Source organism: Callorhinus ursinus, unplaced genomic scaffold (assembly GCF_003265705.2).
Source record: "Callorhinus ursinus isolate GAN/ISIS: 27379988/994484 unplaced genomic scaffold, GSC_fseal_2.0 scaffold16, whole genome shotgun sequence".
NCBI classification, from domain to species: domain Eukaryota; kingdom Metazoa; phylum Chordata; class Mammalia; order Carnivora; family Otariidae; genus Callorhinus; species Callorhinus ursinus.
The window spans coordinates 32,256,681-32,283,119 of NW_027397078.1; the positions used below are offsets into that span (position 1 = coordinate 32,256,681).

The 26,439-nt window shown below is 42.5% G+C and overlaps 2 protein-coding genes across 4 annotated transcripts in view; both read left to right on the forward strand.

Annotated features, from left to right (window-relative positions):
* Positions 1-14,077, forward strand: part of PIR (pirin) — a 103,180-nt gene extending 89,103 nt beyond the window's left edge. For all 3 annotated transcript variants that reach the window (XM_025857648.2, XM_025857650.2, XM_025857649.2), the window contains exons 8-10: positions 2,162-2,244; positions 9,026-9,092; positions 13,778-14,077. In XM_025857648.2, the coding sequence (XP_025713433.1) occupies positions 2,162-2,244; positions 9,026-9,092; positions 13,778-13,890 (263 nt within the window). In that variant the 3' untranslated portion in view covers positions 13,891-14,077. The remainder of the gene's footprint in view (positions 1-2,161; positions 2,245-9,025; positions 9,093-13,777) is intronic.
* A 122-nt stretch (positions 14,078-14,199) lies between these two features.
* VEGFD (vascular endothelial growth factor D) overlaps positions 14,200-26,439 on the forward strand; it is a 40,233-nt gene continuing 27,993 nt past the window's right edge. The window contains exon 1 of the mRNA XM_073902055.1: positions 14,200-15,021. Coding sequence (XP_073758156.1) covers positions 14,932-15,021 — 90 coding nt within the window. The 5' untranslated portion in view covers positions 14,200-14,931. The remainder of the gene's footprint in view (positions 15,022-26,439) is intronic.

Below are 26,439 nucleotides of genomic sequence, written 5' to 3' on the forward strand. Positions count from 1 at the left end.
GTTCTATCCATGAGTCCAGGGGCTGCACTGACTCTAGGTTAAGAACTCCTGCTCGGTTAGAATCGTATTTCACATTTGCAAGCATCACAATGAGCCTTGTTGCTTCACACCGGTTATCTCCAAAGTGGAGTTTACAAGGGAGGATTTCTCTAGAAAGAAAAGTAGCTTTGTTTGGACTCCAGTAGTCACAAAATTCACAAATTAGGTGTCTGTTCATGTAATAATTCCTCAAGCTATTATTTTCATTTAAATAAGCATCCCCTAATTGATTTTTCAGCTTTAGCTTTAACGTGTCAGGGGGATGCCCATATTTATATCCCCAAATGTCGTGAAGGTGTATCCCTCTTAGATGTCTCTGTGGGCTTCTCTCCCTGCTTGCAATCTTTTCTCTGTTGTCCATTTGCATGTCTTGGTTTTTTACCCAACTGGAAGAACCAGCCCAAACCCCACCTCCTGTCTCCAGGCTCCTGTGGCTTCTCCATTCCCTACCCTCGTGCAGAACCACTGCTGTCATCTTCAGGTCACTCTGTTATTCTGTTCCTAGTGAGGATCCTCTTGGACTCCTCTCTCCCACTGTTGCCAAGTCCTTTTAGATTCTTTCTTAACCCCACCTCTAAAATCCGTCCCACTCTCTCAGTTCAGACTGTAATTCGATTTTATTTATCCACTTGTGAGAGAGAGAGAGTGGAGAGCGCATGTGCGCGTCCTAGAGGGAGGCAGAGGCAGAGGGTGAGGGAAAAGGACAAGCAGACTCCCCACTGAGCGGGGAGCCCAATGCGGGGCTCGATCCCAGGACCCTGAGATCTGAACCTGAGCCAAAGTCAGCTGCTTAACCGACTGAGCCAGCCAGGCGCCACCCGACTGTAATTCATTTTCACTGAGACTGTGATAATAAACACCTAACAGGTCATCCTAACTTCACTCTTGCCCCCTCAGTCTATTCTATACTCTGCTCCCAGAGTTATGTCTTCAAGACATAGATCTGACCATTTCACACCCCACTCTCTCCTCAGAGGCCCTCCACTTTATATGGATAAGCACGGCTTCCAGATCTCTTCTTCATCTGAAGCCAGTCTACATTTCCATCATTCTTCCCAGAGGAATGTCGCAGCAGTGGTAGAAGGATCACCCTTCCCCTAGAGACGCCCTGCATGTTCCCCGCACCTTACCTTTGCACAGGCTATTGTCTTGTCTAGAATGCCCTTTCTCCTAGCTTTTCCCAGCGTAGGTCTCTGTAATCCTGCAGAGCTCTATTCAAGTCAGTTGCGCCACAACAAATCCTTAGGGCCTTTAGACCTGAGTTAGCCCCTACAGCCCCGTTCTCTCATTGAACTTTGCTCATTATTTTATTGTTGCACTACGAAACAATTTCATCTGTATTTCATCTGTCAGTCTCATCATAGAAGGGGTAGAAACGTAGCCATCCTGAAGACACTCCCCCAGCACACACAGCATTTAGCACAGAGCCTTGTTCATAGTTCACTAGCTATCCCACTTACTTATTTATCAAGGGAATTACTCTCTGATTAAAGAATGAAAATATATTTAGCTCCTCCCAGTGAGATTGGAGTTATTGGTTTAAAAGGAATCTGAGGGGTGCCTGGCTGGCTCAGTCGGTAGAGCTTGCGACTGTTGCTTCTCAGGGTCATGAGTTTGAGCCCACGTTGGGCATGGAGCCTACTTAAAAAAAACAACAACAACAGGAATTGGCTTTGCCCTTCTTTGGATTTTCTCATAGTACTAGGCACTTGTGAGTACTCCATAAATACATGTTGGCAGGAATTAAAGATGGCATTTACTAATTTTCCTAAGTATGCTTAATTTTTATGAGGTATGTATAATTTGCTCAAGGACGCATTCTTATTAGCATGTAATGCTGAAGACTTTGCTTATTAATTGAACTGTTAGACCTGCTATCAAAAGTATAAGTGGAAACATGATGCAGGATTCACCTCCCTGTTTTTTTCTCCATTGGAAGCCAGCCAGTTTCAAACTTTAATACTTGAAGATACAATCAACCAAGAGATTTAAGGAGATTCCTAAGTCTCTTATGTCTGAGGTTGAAATGAATATTATGGTACTATGGAATTAACCACATTTGTAACTATGTGATAAATGTACTATAAAGAACGTTCGATTTCATGGGTCATCTTTTTTGTAGGGCCTGATGATGCACAACAAAAAATAGAACCTCATCACACAGCAGTGCTGGGGGAAGGTGACAGTGTCCAGGTGGAGAACAAGGTAAGTATTAAAAATCGTTAATTTTCTTGGATTGCACTTTCTACTAGTTTACAGGTAAATGCCTAAATCTCCAGTACAGCTGGAGAATTTTCTCTCTTCCTTAGGCAAAGAAACTATGCCCCACATTTATCATTAACTTCTTTATTTCTATTGGTTTATTTTAAGGTTTTCTCTGTACGCATTGCTCATGTTCTGGACTCACCTGAAGTCTCTGTTGTTTATCCCTAGACATTTGAATGTGGAGGCAACATGTCTTCCTTGTCTCTTAATTTTCTTTCTTTAGCTGCTTGATTTATTTTATTTTTAGTCTAAGTGAAAACGGATCAACCCTCTAGGAGTATAAATATAGATCTCCATGATTATTCACAGAGAGCCCTTTGCAAGTCAGCCTCATTTTGAACCAAGAGGAGCATATGATGCATTTCGTAGACCCTTTTATGTTGAACCCCTGCCTCTTAGGTAGAGTTTCTGAGATTTTAGGAGTCCCCTTGCCTAGTTTCTTCCCTGGCTCTCTTTCATTCCCTTGGGTGATTCTCTAACTCTCTTGTGAGCCTGCTAAGCCAATCTGATGGCTTTGTGTCATTTTCATAAAAAGGATTGAAGAGACAATTGTGCAAAAGCCTCTGACAAGCTGAATTTTTCAAAGTAGGGATGAAAACTACTTCAGTGTGTAGGTGACTGGTGGAGAGGCAGGCTGACTGCCGTGTGGCGCTCTGCCCCTGGGGTTGTAGAATGCAGTGGATTTGGAGTATTACTACATCCTAGCCCACTTTTCTGACAGCTCACTTACTGCTGCTTTAGTCATCCATGGCACCACCATGAACTAGGAAAAGTAAGTAGAAGAAAATCCTCCGGGGCACCAGAGAAAATGCAGATCTCAGGGTCTGTGCCCGTCTCTTATTAGGTTGAACTGTTTTTGAAATTGCTACTTTTGACCTACGGAAATGGCAGTTCCTTTGTGCCAACCCCGTGCAGGAAAGAAGCATGGAAGCTACACGTAGGCCAGAACCTCCTGATGGCAGATTTGTTTGTAACATTATCCGATTTAACTTGACACCTCCGTTCTTCCTGTAATCTAGCAGAGGGCACATTGCAAATGAGAAGGACTCGGAAGCCGGAATGAACCACCAGAAAGTTGCCGAGGAGAGCCAGAAAGACAGGAGGCAGCTGGGAGAGCCAAGAGTTGGCGAAAATGTCAGTTCACTGGCTCCAAAGGCACCGTTCTGTTGTGGGCACTTCTGTCATTAATGCTGTGTACGAGCATAGCCAGAGCAGCAAGGCATGAGAATGGTTTCTATGAGAAAAAGGATTTTAGAAAACTAACATTTCAATGGGTGTGTCATGCTTATGTCCGTGGAGAGCAGCAAGTCCCTGTAGATTACAACGGAGAAGGGATAGTGAAAGTCTCTAGGTGGCTTAGAAAGTTCACTGATCTGAACGCCTAATTTAATAGGTAGTCATGTCAGAGACATGTTACCCAATGAGGATTCATACTTTAGGCCCGAAGGTTCAGGGCACATAACAGCTTCTAGAGCTAGAAAAAGCCTCTAAAGTATCCTGATTCACTCCGTGGCCCCAGGTCAGGGTTATCTGCACTGGGAACTGAGCTTGAGGATTAAAGAAGGAAGATGTGACTTCCTAATGCTCCCCCTAATCCCATTTGCACTGAGTTGTGGCCAAGAATAAGTATTTGGTATACTCCCTGGCTTCCGTCTAGCCCTTTCAGTACTCCTTGCTTCTGAGTCTTCCACAATCATGCCTGTCTACCTGGTTAACCAGTGGTATGTGTGGTTTCCTCTAGAGTGGCCAATCCTCTGGGGCAGGAGAGGGGGGCACCAAAGGGTTGATGCGGATCCACGTCTGTCCCCAGGTTTCCTGCTCCATCTTAGCATTTCACTTGTCTTAGGGTCAGCACATTTTCGGCTTCAGGGACCCCGGTCTTCTTGCAGAGGGTGGATTGTCCTCTGTGACTATTACTGTGAAATCTTCCATGGCAGGTAGCAACTGCAGGGGGCCTGGTTTATGCCAGATTTCAGAGTCTTTAAGCCAGACCCTTTGACTTTTTGGAGGAAGCCCTAACTCCCAACAGTGGCTTCAAAATAGTCTTAACTTTTTCAGATTTCTTAGAGATTGGGATCAACCCCCCATGCTACACTGGGCATTTAATCCTGGACTGTACTGATGACCCTGAAACAGCCTCTGTTTCAGGGAGTAAGGCTCCCTGTGCTGCTTTGGCCCACAGTTGGTGCTCTGGGTGCCAGGATCAGGATCAGGAGTACATTGCTTTGATATGAAAGGCTCAATGTCACCTTGAGAGACATGTCCTATTGAGAAAGTCTTAAGCCTCACACATCAGCAGAATCACTGGTAGTTTGTCAAGGTAGACAATCAATTCTTCATTGGCTGCCCCCAAAACAATACTTGAGAGTCACGATACTCTTAACTGCCAACATTTATGGGGAACTCAGTAAATGAATACAGATTAACCTTTTGATTCAAATACAGATCGAAAGACAGAAATAAAACAAAACACCCTATTAAAGCTAGAGACAACTTTTTTGCTTATTTATGGGTAAAAATTCATAATCATTAATTTTTAAAAACTGATAACAGTTCATTGTTTTATCTTTAAATTGGCCTAAGAAGTGTGAACAGTGAAATCCAGTAAGAACAAATGCATACAATTAAGTCACGCTAAAGTTCGGTTTCTTCCTGGTAATTGTTTTCAGGTAATGTATCACTATGATAGGTGTCCTTAAACTAAAAGCATGCCCCTTAACTCATTCTCAGAGTCCTACTGCCATCTCAAGCTTCAGAATCAATCAGACTGTGAGTCCATACTACTCATAGTGGAGAAGTTATCAACACCTTCAATGAATCATAGGGCCTTCACCTGGGTATCGATCATTTATTGTTGGTATCAGTGGAACTCAGGACCTATCTTGGTAATAATATTTACGGGATAACAAGAGCAATTTGTAAAAGGAAATTATTCAGTAAACCCAGAAGGGCCTAACTCTGAACTAAGATCTCTGAGAAGGTTCACTGAAGTCAAAGACGTGGTCTGGGCTGGAAGTGATCATGATCTTCAGGTGGGGTAACTATACATGAAGCAGTAAGTGGGGTCCCATTGCCTTTGTATGGGGTCTTTTCATCAAGCCCTAAAAGGTATTTACTGAGATCCTCACAGGGACTCATGTCTGAAACAGCTCTTCATTCTCTTTCCTTGTGCATGATTTTCATCATTTGACATTATACACAAGGTCACCGTAGATGAGGACTTTTCAAGGTAACAGCAGTTGGGACTTTTAACCACATCAGCACTCTACTGAAGATACAGAAAGATGATTAGCTTTCACCAAAGAAGGCTAGAGAGGGAAAGAAAAAAAGATACATTTAAGAAACAAGAAAAGGACATCAAACATCTGGTTTAGGGTAGAGGAGAAGAGGCTACTGAGAGATTAATTTAGTTGGAAAGGTCATTAAAGGAAGCATGGACCTCATTCAGGTTTCTGAAATGGGAATCCAAACTCCTGACCTCAACACCCAGCAGTGAAATCATTTTTCATTTCACATCAAATGTAAGTGTCCCTTTATTATACTGTCCAAATTATAAATGGAAAGTCATCCTTTGATCTGAATAATATCAAAAGAAGCAGGGCGCCTGGGTGGCTCAGTTGGTTAAGCGACTGCCTTCGGCTTAGGTCATGATCCTGGAGTCCCGGGATCGAGTCCCGCATCAGGCTCCCTGCTCAGCGAGGAACCTGCTTCTCCCTCTGGCCCTCCCCCCTCTCATGTGCTCTCTCTCTCTCTCTCTCTCTCATTCTCACTCTCTCAAAATAAATAAATAAATCTTTAAAAAAATATCAAAAGAAGCAAAACTCTTATTTTTAAACTTGGTCATCATTCCTAAATATGTAAACTGGAAGATACTTTGTCATTCACAAAAGGTACATCTTCTGAATTAAGAAACTTACATTCTTGGGGCACCTGGCTGGCTCAGTGGGTGGAGTGTGTGACTCTTGACCTTGGGGTTGTAAGTTTGAGACCCATGTTGGGTATAGAGATACTTAAAAATAAAAACCTTTTTTTTTTTTTTAAAGAAACTTACATTCTGAGGAGTTGGCACATCCATGATCCAAGAAGGTTGGCCATTCCTTGCCCCTTCTCCCGTAACCCCCAACCCTTTCTCCTCCACCTGCTGACCCTAAAACTCAAGCGTGTCTCTGAAAAAGCACCTCAAATCATTATGCAGTGACATCTTCATTCACATTAAATTATATATGATATAGTACTGATGATCAGAACTATTTTTCTAAAATACTTTTCTTTCAAATGTCTTTTGATTCACACTTAAATTTCACCACTCCATAGTCATTCGGGAATAAAGCTTTCCTGATAACTGCGTTTTTTAAGTTGAATTTTTAGTCATTTAAACGTGATGTTGGGAAAAAAAGACATCATTTCCCATAGAAACCCCACCCTTTCCTGTGGGCTTAGTGTATGTTATACACAATTTAACTTGTTCATAACCTTGGATCATCAGCATGTGTATTAATTATTGTCCTGAGCTATAATGTATGATGATGTCTGTAGAGCCTGTTGGCTTAACTAAGTGGTCGTAGACTAATTTTTAAGCTTCTGTTCCTGTTTTACATAGTCTTTTTTTTTTTTTTTCATTTCCATCATTGATCTTAAGCTATTTTCTTGTATTGCTCTGTAGTAGTTACTTTTCTGTCTTCCGGCTCTGAATCCCTCATAGATCTCAAACCACAAAGCCTAATTGTTGGCATGATATCTAAAGCAAGAATAAGTAGGGACTGAGTGTCTGCACTTAAAGTACGAATCTTTAGTATACAGAGTTTATGACATCTGTTTTTAAAATGTGAACTACCAGAAGCCTTTTTAGGCTTTTTGATTTTCAGGTGAGTTCATGCTAGCATACTGTGACAGCAGATTGGGTTGTGGATAGGTGAGGTGATGATGTATAAATAAGTAGAGCCTGGAAATGGTTAAACAGAGATGTTTTTTAAACACGAAGAAATGAGTAGTGCACCCGCTGGGTGGCTGTGCTAAATGACACCAGCCCCGGAACTGTAGGGAGTAAGTGACGACTTTTGCAGAAACCGTTCTACCCCAGCGTGCCTTCTAATATTTTAAAGTTGGAGGCAGAAGGAGAAATCAATTTCAGTCCTGTACAATACGATTTTTTTTTAACTACATGGAAGTTTAAAAAATTCATTATTTATTTTTGTTGAATCCAGATAAGTCTTCTGGTACTAGTAACATTATAATGATTTCTACTTAATAAGCTTTGTATTAGAAGTATATAAAGATAATATGATGTAGAATAATTATCTTACCACATATTTAGAAGTAATGCTATATTAGGGGCGCCTGGGTGGCTCAATGGGTTGAGTGTCCACCTCTCAATTTCGGCTCAGGTAATGATCTCAGAGTTGTGGAAGGGCTCTGCACTCAGCAGGGAGTCTGCTTGAGATTCTCTCTCTCCTCCCTCTGTCCCTCCTCCTGCGTACGCTGCCTCTCTCTCTCTAATAACAATAAGTAAATCTTTTTTAAAGAGGAAAAAGATTTAAAAAAGAAATATGCTATATTATTAGAATAGGGTGAAGTTTTAAACAATTTTTGAAGGCTTTGTTCTAAAGTTCCTCATCATTATTGCTTTATTTATTATTTTATTCTAAATTAGATAGACCTAAGAGATGCCTACAAAGAATTACATAACGTTCAGTTCTCTGTTAGTGATTAACAAATCACCCTAAACTCTAGTGGCTTACAACAGTTGCTGTTTCTCACAGGTGTGGTGGGGGTTCTTCTGCTTTCTCTGGCATTGCCAGGTCACAGGACATCAGCGATAGTGGGGGTTCGGAGTCATACTGTCAGTGTTCTCTGGAAGGATTCCTGTAGCAGCTTAAAATCTCCCAGATGATCTATAAACGTGTCTTTTTTCCTGCATCCACACTGGCACTGGACATTGTAATTCATACTTCCAGTTTTGGGGAAAAAATCAAATCTTAATTCTAAAGACAAACTTTTAGAGACTTTAATATAATAAGACCCGTTTGGAGAGAAATTTACCTGAGCAGATGTCACCTGGATGTTTTTAGAAGGTTCCATTTAGTGCAACGTTTCTGGGTCATATTTTACATTAAGAGCAAAAAATGTCAAAAGTAATCAAACCTTACTTTTGGATTTGCATAGATAATGTTCCCTTTTAAAAATTGCTAATGGGAGATTATAAACCCTGTAATACGATAAGCAAATCCCATGGTTTGTCTTAAGTGTGTTTCCGGTTAAAGAAAATCTTTTAATTTGCATTCTCCTCCTTTATCTGAGAAGGTTAATCTTTTGGTGGTCTGGACGTACTCTTGAGTGCTGATTGAGAAGACCAGTCATCTTAAGGAATAAATGTTTCCATATTGAGTGTTAAGACAGAAAATATTTCTGGAATTTATATTCAGAATTAGGAACATCATCCATCTGTCCAGCATGTCAGCTTCAAATTATTCCTAATTTGACATTCAGAAATAAGCATGTTTAGGGTGCTGCCTGGGTGGCTCAGTCAGTTAAGCGTCTGCCTTTGGCTCAGGTCATGATCCCGGGGTCCTGGGATCGAGCCCCATGTTGGGCTCCCTGCTCAGCGGGGAGCCTGCTTCTCCCTCTCCCTCTGCCCATCCCCTTGCTTATGCTCTCTCAAATAAATTAAATCTTAAAGAAAAAAAGCATGTTTATTGTTTGATGTTTTCTTCCTTAACTTTAGGATCCTGAGAGAAGCCACTTCGTCCTAATTGCTGGGGAGCCATTAAGAGAACCAGTTGTCCAACATGGTAAGCCCCAAACGATGGCAATTTTCCTGGTTGATTTCTTTTTCTTTGAAAGTATACATGTATAGTATTATGGGGAAGAAATAGCTAGATTTTTGTCCTTCTTACCTACAAATTCGAGGATTTTGTTTCATTGTTCCATCATCGGAGGAAGATATATACATGGCACTTATTTCCATATTCATTCTCTCCTTCTTTTAAAGGAACAGTTCTTGAATACCTATCACGTGTAGGACATTGAGCTTAGAACTGTAGGGAAACAGAAGTAGTGTTTTGCATTCTGTCATAGGGAACTTGAACTTACAGAAAGGTTTTGTGGCCTGCTGCTGGAATATCATTTTTATCTTTACTAAAAACAACAGTGATTTCAATACTGTTTGTAGTCCATTGTATTTTTAGTGAAAAATAGTTACCTCTTAAGAATATCTCTTTGGCAATTTCTAAAATATTTGAGTCACTCCTCCTTTGTTTAAAAAACAAAAATGAATAGAGGGAACTGTGGTATAGTAGGAATAAGACTTTAGTTGGAGGCAGAAACTCCTGGAATAAGTAACTAGTCACTTCACTTTGTCTTGACTTCCTCATAATATTGTTTTATTAAATGAGGAACATCTAAAAGCACCTAGAATCCAACTTAATATTCATTTTTATTAAAAAATTTTTTTGCCAACTTATGTAGATAACTGCCTATAAAACGTGTCTACGTATCTAATTATGAAATTTAGTGTGCCTTAAAATCCTATCGTATTACCTTGCCTTGCGTGAATTCCCAGGTATACACAATGATTTCAGGAAAAAAGCCCAGCTGATCATACATTTCAAGAACAACTGATTATTTAAAAAACACTGTTTTTGTTCTATTAATAACTTGAGGGGAAAACATTAAATTATACTTGACCTAGCCAACAGTGGTTGGCCTCCATTTTGCATGCTTCAGTTTCCACTCCAAAGGTGCATGGTTCTAGTTTCCTTTTATCTTGATTGAAGAGCACTGAAATCATTTGTTCTTCTGGAAGAAGCCTGAAGACAGATTGAGAAGGGTCATAATATTTATTCATAGCGGCTAGAATTTAGGTGGGAAAAGGACATGTGGGGTGTAAGTCTTTTGAGTTTAATAATCGCCTCTGCACCAATGATGAGAAATGAAAGTCCGAACAAATTAAGTGACAGACCGAAGGGGTGGGTCAGCTTGGGGACCCGCCTCCCTTCGTGGTAGGGGAATCCTCTCTCAGAGGCTTGGATCTTGGGAACGCTGCATTGTAAGCCTGCACATTCAAACTCAGATTAAGGAGGGAGGAGCAGGAGTAGGAGACCAAACTCAGATTAACCAGACAAGATGGATAAGTGCCTTGACATCTGTTAATGAGAGGCAGAGCATTTTGTTTGGTTTGTTTATTGTGGGGTTTTTTGTTTGTTTGTTTGTTTTTATTTTTTAAACCCCAGAAAGTTTTTCTTTTACCTGTGTGTGTTTAAAGACAGCCACAGCCATCTCTTGGCTGTTTGGGAACCAGTACCAATTTAATGAACTAGCCAAGGACCTTGTTTTTCTTATCAGGGAGTGTCCTTAATGATGTGTCTACAGATTAAGCATGGAATGTCACAGAATGTTGGAATAGGAGACGTCTTTAGCTTCGATGTAGTCATGTCCCTTTTGATAAATGAGGAAAATGAAATCATATTTTATTTATTTACATAACAGATACGTGGGTAGTATTTATGATTTACTACGATGGGTCAAAGTGCTTTCCATCTATTAATTCATTTCATCTTCAGGATAACCTTTTGAGGTTGGTACCCTCATCCCCATTTTACAGATGAGGAAGTGGAGGTACAGAGGTTCATTGGCTTGTCTACCGCCACATAGCTGGATTCACAGTCAGACTGTCTGATTTCCAACCACCCTGCCCTTCTGCTTCTCACCGTGTTGGGTTGACCCTCGTTCTGCCCTCTGGCTTCTCTGTTGGGAAGTGATGATTAGTAGTGGAGCAGGGATTCGAACCCTAGTCTTCTGACCCCATGCTTTGTGCTCTCCACTATACCAGGGTTCTACATAATGAGAGCTTGAACTCACACCATTTTTATTACTCAGGAGGGAGTGTAAAGGTTTAACTAGAGAAAAGATGAAAGCTGTAGTTTGAAAGAGTATTTACGAGATTATTGATGACTACCAAATAATTGTCTTGTTTGTAACACAGTTGATCAATTAAAAAACATATGCTTTCTGGGGGATGTAATGTGCAGCATGGCGAGTACAGTTAATAATACTGTAGTGCATATTTGAAAGTTGCTAAGGGAATAAATCTTAAAAGTTCTCATCACCAGACTGGGGCGCCTGGGTGGCTCAGTCAGTTAAGCGTCTGACTCTCGGTTTTGGCTCAGGTCATGATCTCAGGGTCATGAGATCGAGCCCTGTGTTGGGCTCTGCACTGGATGTGAAACCTGCTTAAGATTCTCTCTCCCCCTCTGCCCCTGCCCTCCTCCATTCTCCCCCCCCCAAAAAAAAAGTTCTCATCACAAGAAAAAAAATCTGTAACTTTGTGTGGTGATGAATATTAACTAGACTTACTGTGGTGATCATTTCACGGTATGTACAAATATCAAATCATTATGTTGTACATCTTGAGACTAATACAATGTGTGTCAATTATACCTCGATTTCAAAAAACAATAAATTTAGTGATACAGTATCCAAAAAAAGAAGAAAAGAAAAACAAAAACATGCTTTCTGGTTTTAGTTTTCTTCTTCCTCTTAAGGATTCGAAGAGACAAGCTTCCTCAGCTTGGCTTTGGAAGGCTCCAAGCTTCCAGTGCTTCCCTTGTTTCTCAGAGTGTGGTCCACGGACCAGCAATATCTGCATCACTGGAGAATAGTGAGAAATGCAGGGTTTCAGACTCCACTCTAGACCTTCTGAAACAGAATATGCATTTTAGTAAGATTCCCAGGTGATTCACATGCACATTATAAATTGAGAAGCAGAGCATCATACTGTAGAAAAGTGTCAAAATGGAAGCCCAGAAGTATACCATTTTCTCAGAAAAATAATCAGGGGATGGGAGAGGTGCTCCACAAGTCCAAACTGTAGCGATATTATGACGTGCAAGAAATTAGTCCTTGGCCCAGGATCTGCTCTCATTTTGAGTTCCATTTCCCTTTCTTCTGTGTGTCCTTTAAAAGTTGACTTCTCCAAGGTGCCCTCTTGGATTGATTTTGCATATGAGAGCTCTGTCATTCTTTCCTACCTGATATAGTCCAGGTCTCTATCTCCAGATGAAATTTCTCTCATGAGCCCCAGACCCATGTTTCCAGCAACACACCAAGCCCCTCTGCCAGGAAGCTGTTCTCTTGTCTCTGCTTCCTTCGTGTCAGAATATCCAGAGCTGGACTCCTTGTTCTACCCACAGCCTCCTGTGTCTGGTATCTCAGCTGCCCTTAACAATTCTACCATCAGCTCAGCCTCACAGGCCAGATACCTTCTCTCTCCTGGTGCCAAAGTCTTTAAAAACTGCAAATCAGATCACATTACTGTCTGCTGAACCCTTCAGTGTCTCTTGATCGCCTACAGAATTATGCCCGAACTTCTTCCCACGACCATATCCAAAGCCCACAGGGGTCTGGCCTCTTCCTGCCTGGTCATTCTTACCCCCCCCTTCAGTCTCTCCTTCTAGCACTGTGCCCTCATCCTCAATTCGTCCACTTTGAGCAAAACCCGAGTTCAAACGTAGGAATTAGACAAAGGCGCCAACAAGGCTGTGACCCGTGGGCCAAATCTGCCCACTGCACGTTTTTATAAATAAAGTTTTATTGGAACACAGCCATCCCTATTCACTTTCATATTGTCTGTGTCTACTCTTATGTCAACAGAAGAATTGAGTAGTGGAGACAGACACTGTTTGACCCACAAAATCTAAAATACATACCATCTGGCCCTTTACAGAAAAAGTTTGCCAACCGGTAGAGAATCCAAAATGTGATGGTTTCTTGACTCAAAATGTTTGTAATCTCCTGTTTATTGCCAATGAGTTGCTGCTAATTTTCAAGTGACTCAAACCCCTCATATAAGTGCACAGCCTTGTATACTGCATAGACACCAAAACTATGACATTTGCCAATTCTTTGCATCAGATCGGTTCAGTTCTTGACCTCAGCTGATGCTGTCAAACTAACAACCACAGGAAATCTTAAAAGTTCCTACCATGAGAAAAAATAATTCTGTGTGTGGTGACAGATGTTAACCAGATTTACTGTGCTGATCATTTCACAATATATACAAATACTGAATCATTATGTTGTCCACCTGAAACTACAACATAATGTTGTATGTCAGTTACCCCTCAGTAAAAAAAAAAAAAAAGGAAGAAAAAACTCACAACTATAAAAATTGTTGTAATGGGACCAAGCCCAAGAATGTTTTGAATGAAGAGATTATCATTGCCGATGACAACTTGCAACAGAGGCTTGAGTGGGATGCAGTTGTTTATCTGAAGTTTGGTCTTTATAATCCTACACAATACTAGTCAAGAAACTTGTATTACAGTCCTTAGGGATTGGACGCTGTGAAAATCACCTTTTACTGCTCAGATATGCCTGGATTGGTTTCCGATTAAGAACTCCAGAAATATATATCGTTTCTAGTAATAGAAGAAAATATCATCACCCAGAACTTTCAGAATGTCTCTTTCTGCCCTAGGTCCGTTTGTGATGAACACCAATGAAGAGATTTCTCAGGCCATTCTTGATTTCAGAAATGCGAAAAATGGGTTTGAAAGAGCCCAAACCTGGAAATCAAAGATTGGAAACTAGTGAAGAGCACCAGACCAGGTCTCCGTGCTTTCTAGAATTTTGCCCGTGGTGGCATCCGTCCATTCAGCACATTGAGTTTCCAAAGCTGACTGAGCTGATGCTTCTAAAGTGATAACATGGTTTTTATAGCAATGCACACGAGATATTTCCTGGTCCATGCAAATAAACCTAATTGTTGCTTTAAAAATCAGTGTTCTTCATTTTGATCTAAGTTACTAAGTTTCTGTTTAAACAAATCATTCTGTGTATGTTTCCCTTTTCATGTGTATATGAATGTTTTGTGATTTTTGCACACGGATGAGTTTTGTAAGCATATCTGATTGCTTTCTGCGTGTCCCTGGCAGTCGATGTGTGAGCATCTGAGGTCCCTTCCTGGGCAATGCAATTTCCATGCAACATTCATGCCTGTGTGCTGGGGTTTCACATTACAGGTTATCTGTGTTAAAATAACAGCAGTCCTGAGGGTTTGAGTCAGTTTTTAAACCGGCCCTGCTATTGGTAGGGACGCGACAGGATTACAGCCAAGACTTCCCTGCGTTTTCTGCCAAAATCTCTGTCAGATTTAAGACACATGCTTCCTCAACCTTCATGAGGGTTGCGAAAAAAGTTTGAATCCAGAATTGGGTTCCAGCCTTCTGTGGCTGCTGACATTGGTGACCACACCACCTCCTCACAAAGAAGCTAGAACCTGGGGCATAGGGTGGAGGGATTTTTTTTTTTTTTTAATTTGCTGGTCGTGAGGTGAATTTCAAGTGCTTTTCCATGTCAAGTGCAAGTCATGTCCACCTCCTGATTGTTTTTGGAGCATGAGAGCATTTAAATTTTTTTTTCATCTCTCTCCCCGCATAAGATTGAGCAAAAACGTTCCTTGACTAATTGAAGTCATTTCATTGGATTTTGATCACAACTGATTATTTGTTTTTTTCCATGTGAAGTCTTGGGGTTTCAAACTTTCCTTCTGGAGAATGCCTTTTGAAACAGTTTGCTCTCGCTGCCTGATGTCAACTGCTTGGTAAACCAGTGGATATTAAAATACTCAAAATGTACAGACAATGGGCCATGCTGAATGTTTTCATGATGTCTTATCTGCAGTTGGTGCAGGGCTCCAGTTATGAACATGGACCAGTGAAGGTAGGTGGCTTAATTTTTAATGTGCTGCAGAGTTTTCTTATTGGCTTATACAAAGGACTTTCTTTGCCCCCCATTTTCCAGACAATATAAAACACTCCTAGTAGTGGACAGGCTATATCTCGCATTGGTTAATGAGTATTCTGGTTCTTAGGCTTACTAAGATTCTTGCCATGCGTGTTTGAAAATGCTGGTTTTTTTTTTTTTTATTTTTTGTTTTTTGTTTTTTTGGAGATGTAATAGAACCTGAATGAGCCTTCTGGGCACTTTTCAGATGGCTAAGTTTCTCCTTAATTGTATATGCAGATGGCCCAGTGATTTTCTAATGAAACACTGATTTGTTTTTGGGACACGGATAACTGTGTGGGCCATTTATTCACATTGTTTGTAAGCAGCAAACGTTAGTTTAGTTAGTTTAATTTCTTTTGTAAATCGCAAACTGCAATACTTTCTCCAGATGGTTTCTCTCTGGTTTTCTAAAATACCCATGGCTACCATCTAGAAAAATGTCTTCTTGGAAGTGGTTTGGTTTTTGGCTTTTTGAAATGTGTAAAATTCAACAGTAATTGAATCCTTGGTTCTATGGGCAAGCCTCGGAGCCGGATGAGTTGAGAGTAATGCAAAAGAATTAACTGGGATGTTACTTGGCGAGCAATATTTCGCCCAGTTTCATGTATTTTGTAGATTATACTGTTTTCTTCAGCTCTTTATTTTGAAAATGATTTGGATTTAATTGTTTTGATGGAAGCGGTGCTGAATTGTTACTGATTAAGGAATTTCTGGCTGCGACCAGACAGTCAGATGTGAACTTGAGGTTTTGTAGCTGTTGTTAGGACATGCATTTTCAACAGGGGTGATATCGCCCCCAACAGGAGAAGATTGGTCCTTGGGGTGAACAAGTCTTCCTTTCATTCCATGTGGAGTACAGATGTACATACACTGCCTAAACACACACAGTTTGTCTGTAAAGGTTGAACACTGTGCTGGGGGACAGCCACCTTGTCTGGCAGTCTACTCAAGTCTTTCTAAAAAAAAAAAAAAGAAAAGAAAATCTAGCTTCCCAAATTCCAAATGCACTCCGGAGAACCCACAGCTGCTGTTCGGCTCCCCCTCATTGCCACTGGCATGCGGGCTGCATCTCGATGCCAGATGGTAGGCAGAGAGGAATCCACTGTTGAGCCTAGGTGACAGGGGAAAAAATTGGACTTGTTCGAAGCAAATAAGACTTCTCAGGCTGTTCAGCTTTTTTGAAGTCCATGAAACTCAGGAATCCTTTAGATGTGCTGGGTTCATGGAAGCTTTTTTTTTTTTTTCCTCTCCAGTGTTGTGCATGGATTTAAAAAAATGTTTCCATTTGACTTTGAACGTTACTGCATTGGACAGCACAAGAGGAGATTTTGAATTGTTGGAAAGAAGTAATATGCTTGAGGTTCTTTTAAAGAGCTCAGACACCAAGAATTCTTTAGGTGTCCTAGGCATGGTGAGGTTTTAAGTGTTTCAGATGTACTGATCACACATGAACTTATTTCGTGGGACGGTGGAAGAAAGTGTTTGAATTTGCATGTGACAGAAGACATGTCCTTACACATGGAAGATGCAGCATTATATGCTTAGTAATACACTATTAGCAATTTTTTCATATATGTCTGAGTTTCCTTTAAAAAGTGAAGCCACATATATTGCGCTTCTGTCTACCCAACCCCTAGCTAAATTAAATGTTTCCGATATGAAGGGCGGGGGTGCCTAGAGTAAGCAGAAGTTTTAGCATAGATGTGACTGGGTAGTGTGAGGGATAAGGAGCTGCACCATATTGGTTATTAGACTTTTCCTTTACCCCCTTTTTCTTAAGAGAAAATCTAAGAAGAAATATGCTTCTTAATGTTCTTGTGTAAATGAAAATTTAGTACGGAAGTGTATTCGAGATGGTAATGAACACTGGGATATGAATTTATTTTTTTGCTTTGGGGGATAAAAATGTTCTATTTATTATTAGACATTTTCAGGGTCTTCCTTAGTAGTAGGTCCATGAATGTGTTCTTTTCTCCACCCTCCTGTCTTCTAGCCCCCTCTGTTCCTAAATGGATGGCAATGCCGATTCTGTTCCCTAGGTTGCCCTTCCCTTACAGTCCTCTCACTTTCTGTCCTTGAACATTGTCCCTGTCTTCAGGTTAGACTAACGTTGCCTCTACCCTAATTATACGAGTCTGTGAATATTTTTTTCTGCAACAACCATGCATCCAGCTACGGATACCCCAGACGATTGCACTTAATGCCACTGGAGTGTGAGGCATCCTAATTTCATTAGGCTTGCCACTTGTACTTAGGAGAGCTGTTTGGGGTCAGCAGTGCATGGACTTTGTGAACTGAGATAATTCTGTTTGAAAATCTCAACTCAAATCTGTATATACTGTTTAGCTGCTAAGTTTCTCAATCTAAGCAGAACACATTTTCTTCTAGAAACAGGGTTAACCCAGTGCCTGATCTTGGCTCACTGATATAATCAGATTAACCATCTAGATATGGGATTTATTGGTGTCTGTTTTCTCCAGATTTTTTTCTACGGTTGGGATAGTCCTATATAGTTGCACAGGATGTGCACTGCCCAACTCTAGGAAGCTTTACATAGACTCACATCTGTATGTGACAGCCCTGAGTACCATAGTGTTCACATTCTGGGCATTCGGTCATCATTACCTATAATTTCACTGTCCAGTTGTTCACACTGACTGGCTGGCCAGCACTATCTGGTTTATTTGATAAGCAGTTCTTGTCACCGGGAATCCTGGCATCTCCTTGAGCACTCCTACGAAGCCAGCCTCCATAAATCTTTTCAAAGTCACTGATGCAAACATACCACTAGAGTGATGAAGGAATCACTGCAGCAGGTTATGGTAGGCTTCCCCAACTCTTTTCTGGCAAAATTGGTTTCCTTCTCCTCCACACTACCTTCTAGCCCCCCTTTTCTTCACTGGTGGATGAGTGTTGCTGGGTGTTGGAGCCATTCAAACTGTATGTGATACCAAGCCCCACTGGAACGTCTTAACTTTCATGAGAAGTCCCATGGCCGACAAGACTTCATAAACTTGATGTCACGTGCCTTCTCCTGAAATAGACTCTAGAGTGAATTGAATAACAAGAACTGAGGGCACCTTGCTTATTTCACTCCGGGAAGCAGACCCTCCTTTCCCCTCCCTCTTTTTACTTCCTAAGTCATGCACCGGGGAAGTCCGTTCACGCTGTTGCTAGTCACATGGCCCAATGAGTTCTTGTTCCCTTTTTGATCAGGCGCAGTCCTTGGCACAAAAGACATTTGAACTGTTTTCTATTAACTTCCTCATTTATGACCCTGTAGCTAACTGTTGAATTACATGCTTCTATACACAGATCTGTTCTACCCTAGTCAGTCACTTTTAACTGGTGGTTGAAGCTTTTATATCACCATAGCATGTTACTGGTATTCGGGATACAATAGAACCCACCGTATCTTACATCTGCCTTGTATGACTTATTTTTTCATTTAAAAATCCTGATTTGGACTTGTGGATAGACCTTCATTGTAGGCCCCTACGAGCACTAGGAAAAAAAATACCAGTAATGCTAAATGTTGAACGAGTTCCATTATGGAACCCCTTTTGGGAGCAGCTTATAAAACATAGTTTATGGGATGAAAATAGAGTATTTGGGCACATGAACGCTTCCATGTAGAGCCTGACGTAAGATCTGGAACTCCTGGACACATTTATCACTACCACAATTGGCTGGAGGTCCTAGAGAAATAGGGACACACATGACAGTAACCTTGTTTCTGAGCACATTTCTAAATTTAACTCTTTCCTACCACTCGAGATTAGCAGAGAGGATGGGAAACTATACATAATTGGGAATGTCATTGAGATGAGAGGCGAGGAGACTTTTCTTCTTAGGTGGCTTCCATGCAAAGTCCAGTTTTTTCTCTCTTGGCACAAATTCTTACAATCTCTAGCAAGATACTAGGACCTTATAAAGCAAAGACACACTGAGGCCTCCCTGCATCGTGGAAGATTTGACCAATCGTAAGGTCCCAGTTGGTAAAATATCTCCCTTGCCTCGTGTTAGAACTTAACTGTGTTCGACAGTTCATTCACTCAGTTGTTGAGCGCCTACAATGGGCACTGCTGTCAGTGCTGGAAATGCAACAGGAAGGAGGACAGTGTTTCGACTCTCCTGGAACTTACATTCCAATGGCGGGGAGAGGCAGGCAGTAGCACCTGTCAGGGGTCATGCCATGGAGAAAATCAGGCAGGAGGGGGAGACACAGAGTGATGGGTGGGGGAGACTTCTCAGATTTGATTTCACTTGTGCAGAGCCCTGAAGGAAGTGAGGGGGGGCCGAGGGAACCATTGTGCACTGGCCATGGGGAGGGCAGGGAGGTGGCTTGGGGGTTTGGGTCGTAGCCAGGGGGCCAGTGAAGCTGGGATAGGGAGGGAGGGGGCGCCAGAGCCACAGTTATTGAGGTTGGCAAAGTAGCCAGGGCAGATCATATAGGGTGTGGCTGTGTTCCAATAAAACTTTATCGATACTGAAATTTGAATTGCGTATCATTTTCGTGCGTTGTGAAGTAATCCTCCTCTTCATTTGTTTCAACCACTTAAAATTACAAAAAAAGAATTCTTAGCTCATGGGCCATAGTAAAATAGGCTGTAGGCTGGATTTGGCCCACGGATCATAGTTTGCCAATCCTGATCTATATCATTACATGATTTTATCCTCTGCGTTGTATGTATCAGTACTTGAAGTTTTTAATTTGTGTTTAAGTTTAGTGCTTTGTCATCCTCCACTAGAAGGAAAGCTTTTTAAGAACAGGAACTTGTCTCTTTTTTTCTTTCTTTCCTCCTTCATTTTAAGAAGTTGCTTATGCTCCTTGGCGTTGGGCATGCGCCCCTGCTCCGGCCCCAGCCGGAGTTCCTCTGCCCCAATGGCAGCCACTCCAGTGCACCTGATGGCCTCTGGGATTTTGAGATACCCAGCTTATAAACCGCTGCATTAAGTAATCTCCAACATCTGCTCTCACCATGGCTTGTCTGACTTCAATTGTTTACATTCAGAAGCATTTTTGATAAGGCAGTAGATTGACCCTGTACGGTTTGCCTCTGGGGATTAGAGAGGGTTCACATGGCGTTATCAAAGAACCCTGCGGTGTCCTTTTAGCCACAAGCCCTCCTGTAAGGTGTTCACTGCTAGGAGCCAGTTACAGAAGGAAGCCCCTTTCGCCCATATTCTAGCCTAGTGGTCGCAGAGAGAGACAGAGGCAGAACAGCATTGGGCCACATGGTAACTCTGGATAAAACACAGACATCTTGATGATTTCCTTCACCTTTGAGATCCCTGCGAAGTGCTGTCCATGTTTTCATCTGGTGATTGGTGGTAGATTATGGCAAAGTACTCTGGTTGGATACTTTATCAGTCAGCATAGGCCAGGATTTGTTGCAATGATAAGCACCCCCCAGATCATGGCAACTCAGAAACAGGTTTATTTATTGCTCATACCAAAGGACCATCCTGGTTAGTTCAGGATGAAACTGGCTGAGCCTCCACATCTTGAATGTCATGAACCCCTGCGACAGAGGGCAGGAGAGCCCTGAAGAGTCTTGCCTTGGCAATTAAATGTTCTGGCCTGGAAGTGATACATGTCACTTCTGGTCACAGCCCCTTGACCCATTGCTCCATCGAACCACAAGGCGCCAGAAAGTGCAGTCCTTCCATGTGCTCAGAAGATAGAAAGCTGGAAATATTTGGTGAACAGTATTAATGACTAACACAACTCTGATTGCTTCTAAATGTTTTTGAACATATCTTTGAGATGGGAAACAACCATGGTTGGATACTGGGGTAGAGTCGCTGAAGGAAGACAATTAAGTTTATTTCTGCTGTTCAAGAGTAGGCTCCTTTTCCCTGGAAAAAGAACAGCTGTACATTCAGTTCAGTAAGTATTTGTGGAATGTCTATCATGTGCCAGGCACATGAGTAGAAATGATATTTTTATGAAATAAAGATGTCTTAGTTATTTTCATGTCTTACCAACAACCGAGTTCAGTTTGGCCTGTGGGAAGGATAATTTTAAGGCCTGGAACTGTAGGTAATAATGTAAATTTTTAGGAGTCTTTTTTTTTTGGTTGTTGTTCATTGTTGCCTAAATAATTATAACACTCACATGTTTGAGAAAAGTATTGCTTTCCTGAAATCTAGGTTTGGCTAAAATTGTTTCTGGAGAGAGATAATGACATTTGCGGGATATTGCCATGGCAAATATTTTGTTGCTGCTTACGGTTCCATTCTGCAGAGAGTTAGGAAGGGTGTAATTTTGACTGGGTGAATGCCCTGAATTCATCCTAAGTTAAGATGCCTCAAAAAGGGGCGCCTGGGTGGCTCAGTTGGTTAAGCGACTGCCTTCGGCTCAGGTCATGATCCCGGAGTCCCGGGATCGAGTCCCACATCGGGCTCCCTGCTCAGCGGGGAGTCGGCTTCTCCCTCTGACCCTCCTCCCTCTCGTGCTCTCTGTCTCTCATTCTCTCTCTCAAATAAATAAATAAAATCTTTAAAAAAAAAAAGATTCCTCAAAAAGAAGAGTGGGATGAAAAAGTAAACACAGACTTTGCAGTGGTGTGCTTGGTTCGTAACTACACCCGCACAGCAAGACTGGGTGTCATCGGGCATCTTCGATGGTGCAGAGAATATTGGCAAGGAAGAGAAGGAGAGCCATGGATGTTGATGTGAGACCGTTGCATCGTTAGAAGAAGGGAAAAGTGGGGCACACTGGCCTGACTGCCAGCAGTATAGTGGGGTGCCTTGCCAAAAAGACATGAAGTTTTACATAAAGATTCTCTGCCCATCCAACGGATTGTGGTACACTTAGGCTGAAACAGGGCTGTAGCAGTTAGCTGTGCCACAATAACGCTGTGTAACAAACCAGTCCAAACTTCAGTGGCTTCAAAAATCTATTCTCACTTGTGTTGCTGTGGGTCAGCTGGGAGTCAGGATCGAGGCTCAAGCCATCGGTTGAGTGTGGGTCTGCCCCGCCTGTCTCTCCTCCTCCTTGGATCAGTGGGCTAGCAGGGGCAGGTACTTGTGATGGCAGAAATGTAGAAGTGTACACTCGTGAGCACATTTCAGTACTCTGCGTCATATCTTGTAATGTCCCACTGGTCAGAGCAGGTCACTTGGCCCAACATCAGTAGGGCTTAGATACCTCTCCCTTTTGGGGGGCAGCTGTGAAGTTGTTTTTAACAATAACCTAATTACCGTGAAGGCTTTGAGTTGTTTCCTTACACATTGGGCCCTTGATCTTTGAGATCAGTGATAAAGAAACTGTAACAGACCTCAGGAATATATACTCTTGGGGTTATTCAGAGCACCCTTTTGAGTCTTGCCACTCAAGTCCATCCCACATTCATCTGCCCCACATTTCCTAAGCACAGTTACATCAGATGGGAGCAGAGGCATTTGAGTAGAGCCTGGATTTAAAACATGTAAAGGGGGGTGGTGCCTGGGTGGCTCCATCGGTTAAGTGTCCAACTCTTGATCTCAGCTCAGGTCTTGATCTCAGGGTCATGAGTTCAAGCCCCATGTTGGGCTCCATGCTGGGTGTGGAGCCTACCTAAAAATAAAATATGTAAAGGGGGATGTTAACTGAATTTTATAAAAGAATTTTTTTTAATATTTAGACTTAAAAAATGTAAAGGGGGGCATAGACATCTCCCCAAATCTCCCCATTTGGCGGGGAAGAAAACCATCCACAGGATTCATCAAACTGGAGGGTGTGGCGGTCCCAGGCATCCTAGTCCTCCGGTATCCCCCTAAGATACCCAGACGGCTATGCACACACACAGAAATACATGCACGCGTGTGCGTGCTTGTGAGTACATGCAAACACACACACACGATTTCCCTGTGTTTGCGATTCCTTTCCTTAGTCAAGTTTAATTAAACACCCTAGGTTTTTCATATGTATGCATTTCAACACAGAACTACATAAGTCAAAGAGCCACCAAGAGCAGGAGGCCCCCAGATGGCCAGGTTCCTGGATTTCAGAGAAGCAGGACCAGGCCCTCGGCTCCCTCTGAGCAGCTCCAGCAGTAATTACTAGCAAGCCTGCATTCTCCTCCCTGCCCTCAGTTGGCGCACCCCGTTCCATTAGGTACCATCTATTCTAGGTAAGGCCAGACCCCAATAACAGAACACAAAGGTTTAAGAAGTGGGTTGTCTGTTTCTTCACCCATCTATAAAGATGTATGTAAAGCCTGAGCAGATTACTTTGGAAATTGGCCTTTCATCTGAAAACACTTCCAAGAAATGTTAAAAAAGAAGACGAAAAAGCTTGTCCTTGCTTTACCCTGGAAAAGTTTTTCTCTTCAGTTTTTATTTACTGTGATTGAGGTTGCACCATCTTGCTCTTGTTAGACTCACCTCTGGTTACTGAGGGAGATGAGGGGCCAGAAGACACAGACCTCTGAACTGCAGCACAGGACCAGTCCCCCCGCCTCAACCGCCAAGAAAGGAAAGAAAGGGTATTAACTTTGCTAAACACGTACTCTGTGCCTGCCCCTTTCCCCCATCGGACCTCGTGTAATCTCCCCATCAGCTCGCTGAGGTGGGCACTGGGAGCATCGCCAGCCATAAAATGAGGAAAGGAAACCAAGCCTTAAGGAAGCTGAATAATTGACCCTCAATCACATAGCTAAAAAGGAGCAGTGCCTTGATTCAAAGGCTGCTTACTTTATGTTTTAAAGTCACTAACGTTTTTTTCCCTTTGGCGGGCAGGTCCATGAATTTTCACACACGGTAGAGATTTGTGTAACCAGCGCCGTAATCAGCATAGGGAAACACTCATTTATGCTCTCCTTTCCACCAAGCTCTGGCAGCCTCTGATCTGTCTTCCAGCTCTATCATTTGGGTTTTTTGAGAATGTCATAAATGGAGTCACACAGTAGGTAACCTCTTGAGATTGGCTTCTTCCACTGCTGATGCCCTGCGGACCGATCCGAGTTGCTGCACGCACTGGGTCGTTCGGTGTTCTTGCTGAGTGGCATTTCACAGGATGGATGGAGCAGTTTGCTTAACCACCCACCCACTGAATGACATAATGGGTTGTTTCCAGTTTGGGGACTATTAATGAAGAAAGCTATTGTAAACATTAGTGTAAAGGGTTTGGGGTGAACATAAGTCCTCCTTTATCAAGGGTAGATTCCCAGGAATGTGGCTGCTGGGTCATATGGTGAGTGTCTGCTGAACTTTGTCAGAAATTGCCAACATGTTTTCCAGAGTGCGGTTCCATTAAAAACCAGTCGTGAACAACTCAAATCCATGTGTTCCCCTCTCGTTAGCTGTGGTGTATGGATATTAGGCAAAGCTTCCCTTCAGGGAATTTTCACTTGGGAGCTACGGGAGGCAAAGGCAGAAAACTTCATTTGGCCTCAGCAGGGTAACATGGCCCAGGGACTCGAGGGGCAGGGGGAACAGTCTTCGTGGAAGACAGCTGGGAGCATGACTGTGCCACCTGGACCCCAAACCAGGAACAATTCGGTGGTTTTGGCTAAGCCTTAAACATTTTGTTGGAATTGAAATGCCAAATGCTCTTGCCGCAAAACAGAAGTGACTAAGAGGCGGAGGGAACGCAGAATTATTTGTGTTGCAACATGATCCATCTCCCCAAACCCACTGCAAAGGGAAATTGCTGACTGCTTCAATGCCCCCGACCTCCAGGGGCAAGTAATAGAACTGTGTCCCCAGGCAACACTTGTAAATCTCTGAGCAAATCTAGGGAGAGTCGTGTGAAATGTGTTCCCTCCATAGCTCACCCAGAAGCTTCTGGATTTTTCCCGATATATAAATTCTGTTCACTCCACCTCCTTATTACCGAGCTTCCTGAAGATAACTGCCAACATGGTTGACAAAATAACCTTTTTTTTAAGTTTTTAAGAGGTTGGAATCCCAGGCTTAGACTCCGCATTCTCAAAAGGTCCAGAGAGGAATTTTGCAAAATTGGTCTTCCCTATCTAGGACAGGAGGATTCCTAATAGCACGGGACTGGATGGCCCAAGAAAAGCTTTTCCTGGCGCTTTGAAGAAAGTAGTCAGCAGCCCCACTCCGAAATTGCTTGCCAAAAGTCTGAGAGCTCGGAGCCGGGATCTGAGCCCTGCCGTGTACTCCAAGCCCTGTTCCTGCAGCCTAGGCATCCATGTTTATACTCCTCATTTATGTTTTCTTTCAAGTACTTTATGGACTGCCTTGTGAAAGGACTCTAATTTACACTTCCCTGTTGAATTCCAGTAGGTCGAAGCACTGCCTATTATTTTTATTTCTGTTTTGAGAAATGGGTTGTTTTGAGTCCTTGGAAATTTGAGAAGCAATTTATTCTGTCATTTAGCCTGGTCTCAAGAAAGGCAGCTGACCTCCTCATGCTCTTTGGCCTGGAAAACGTTATTGTTGGTCTTCAATCTTGAAAAAGTCATACAGGTTGGGAACTGGTCCACCATCAATCAATCAGCTGACTTGAGTTAAGAAAGGCTTTGGAAATCCAGTTAAGCAAGATACTTACACAAGTATTTTGAATCCAAGGTGTAACCCAAAAGGGTTTAAAGAATAAGATTATTTCTCGGCATGCGTCTACCGTTTATTCCCTGCCGAATGGACTTGTACATAGCTCAGGCCCTAACCAAGGTCTTTCGATGTACACCAGCATGCACCATCCCCCAAGTGAGTGATTCTCATTAAAATCACTTGGGAAGTTTTTTTTTTTTAAGGATTTTTTGGGGGGGGGGGGGGGAGGGGAAGAGGGGGGGAGGGGGGAGGGGAGAGAAGCACACTCCCTGCTGAGTGTGGAGCCCATCCTGGGGCTCGATCTCATAACCCTGAGGTCGTGACCTGAGCTGAAATCAAGAGTCGGCCGCTTATCTGACTGAGCCACCCAGGTGCCCCAAAATCACTTGGGAAGATTTTTTTCAAATAAACTTTTTATTTTGAAGTAGTCTTAGATTTACAGAAAAGTTTCAAAGGTAGTATGGAGAATTCCTATATATCTCCCGCCCATCTTCCCCGAAGACTAGCAAACACTTGGAAAGTTTAAAAAAAAAAAAAAATCCTGATGACAAAGCTGCGGCCCAGACCCATAAGATATGAACCTCTGAGGATGGGATCCCAAAGCATCAGTATTTCTTTGAAGCTTCTTCCCCGGTAGGTTCAAGGCGAAGCCAAGATTGAGAACCGCTGCTACAAACCCTTACTTCTCCAAGTATGCTCAGCCAAACAGCAGGACCACCATCACCCGGGAGCTTGTTAGAAATGCAGCGTCCTGGGGTGCCTGGGGGGCTCAGTCATTAAGCGTCTGCCTTCGGCTCAGGTCATGATCCTAGGGTCCTGGGATGGAGCCCCATGTGGGGCTCCATC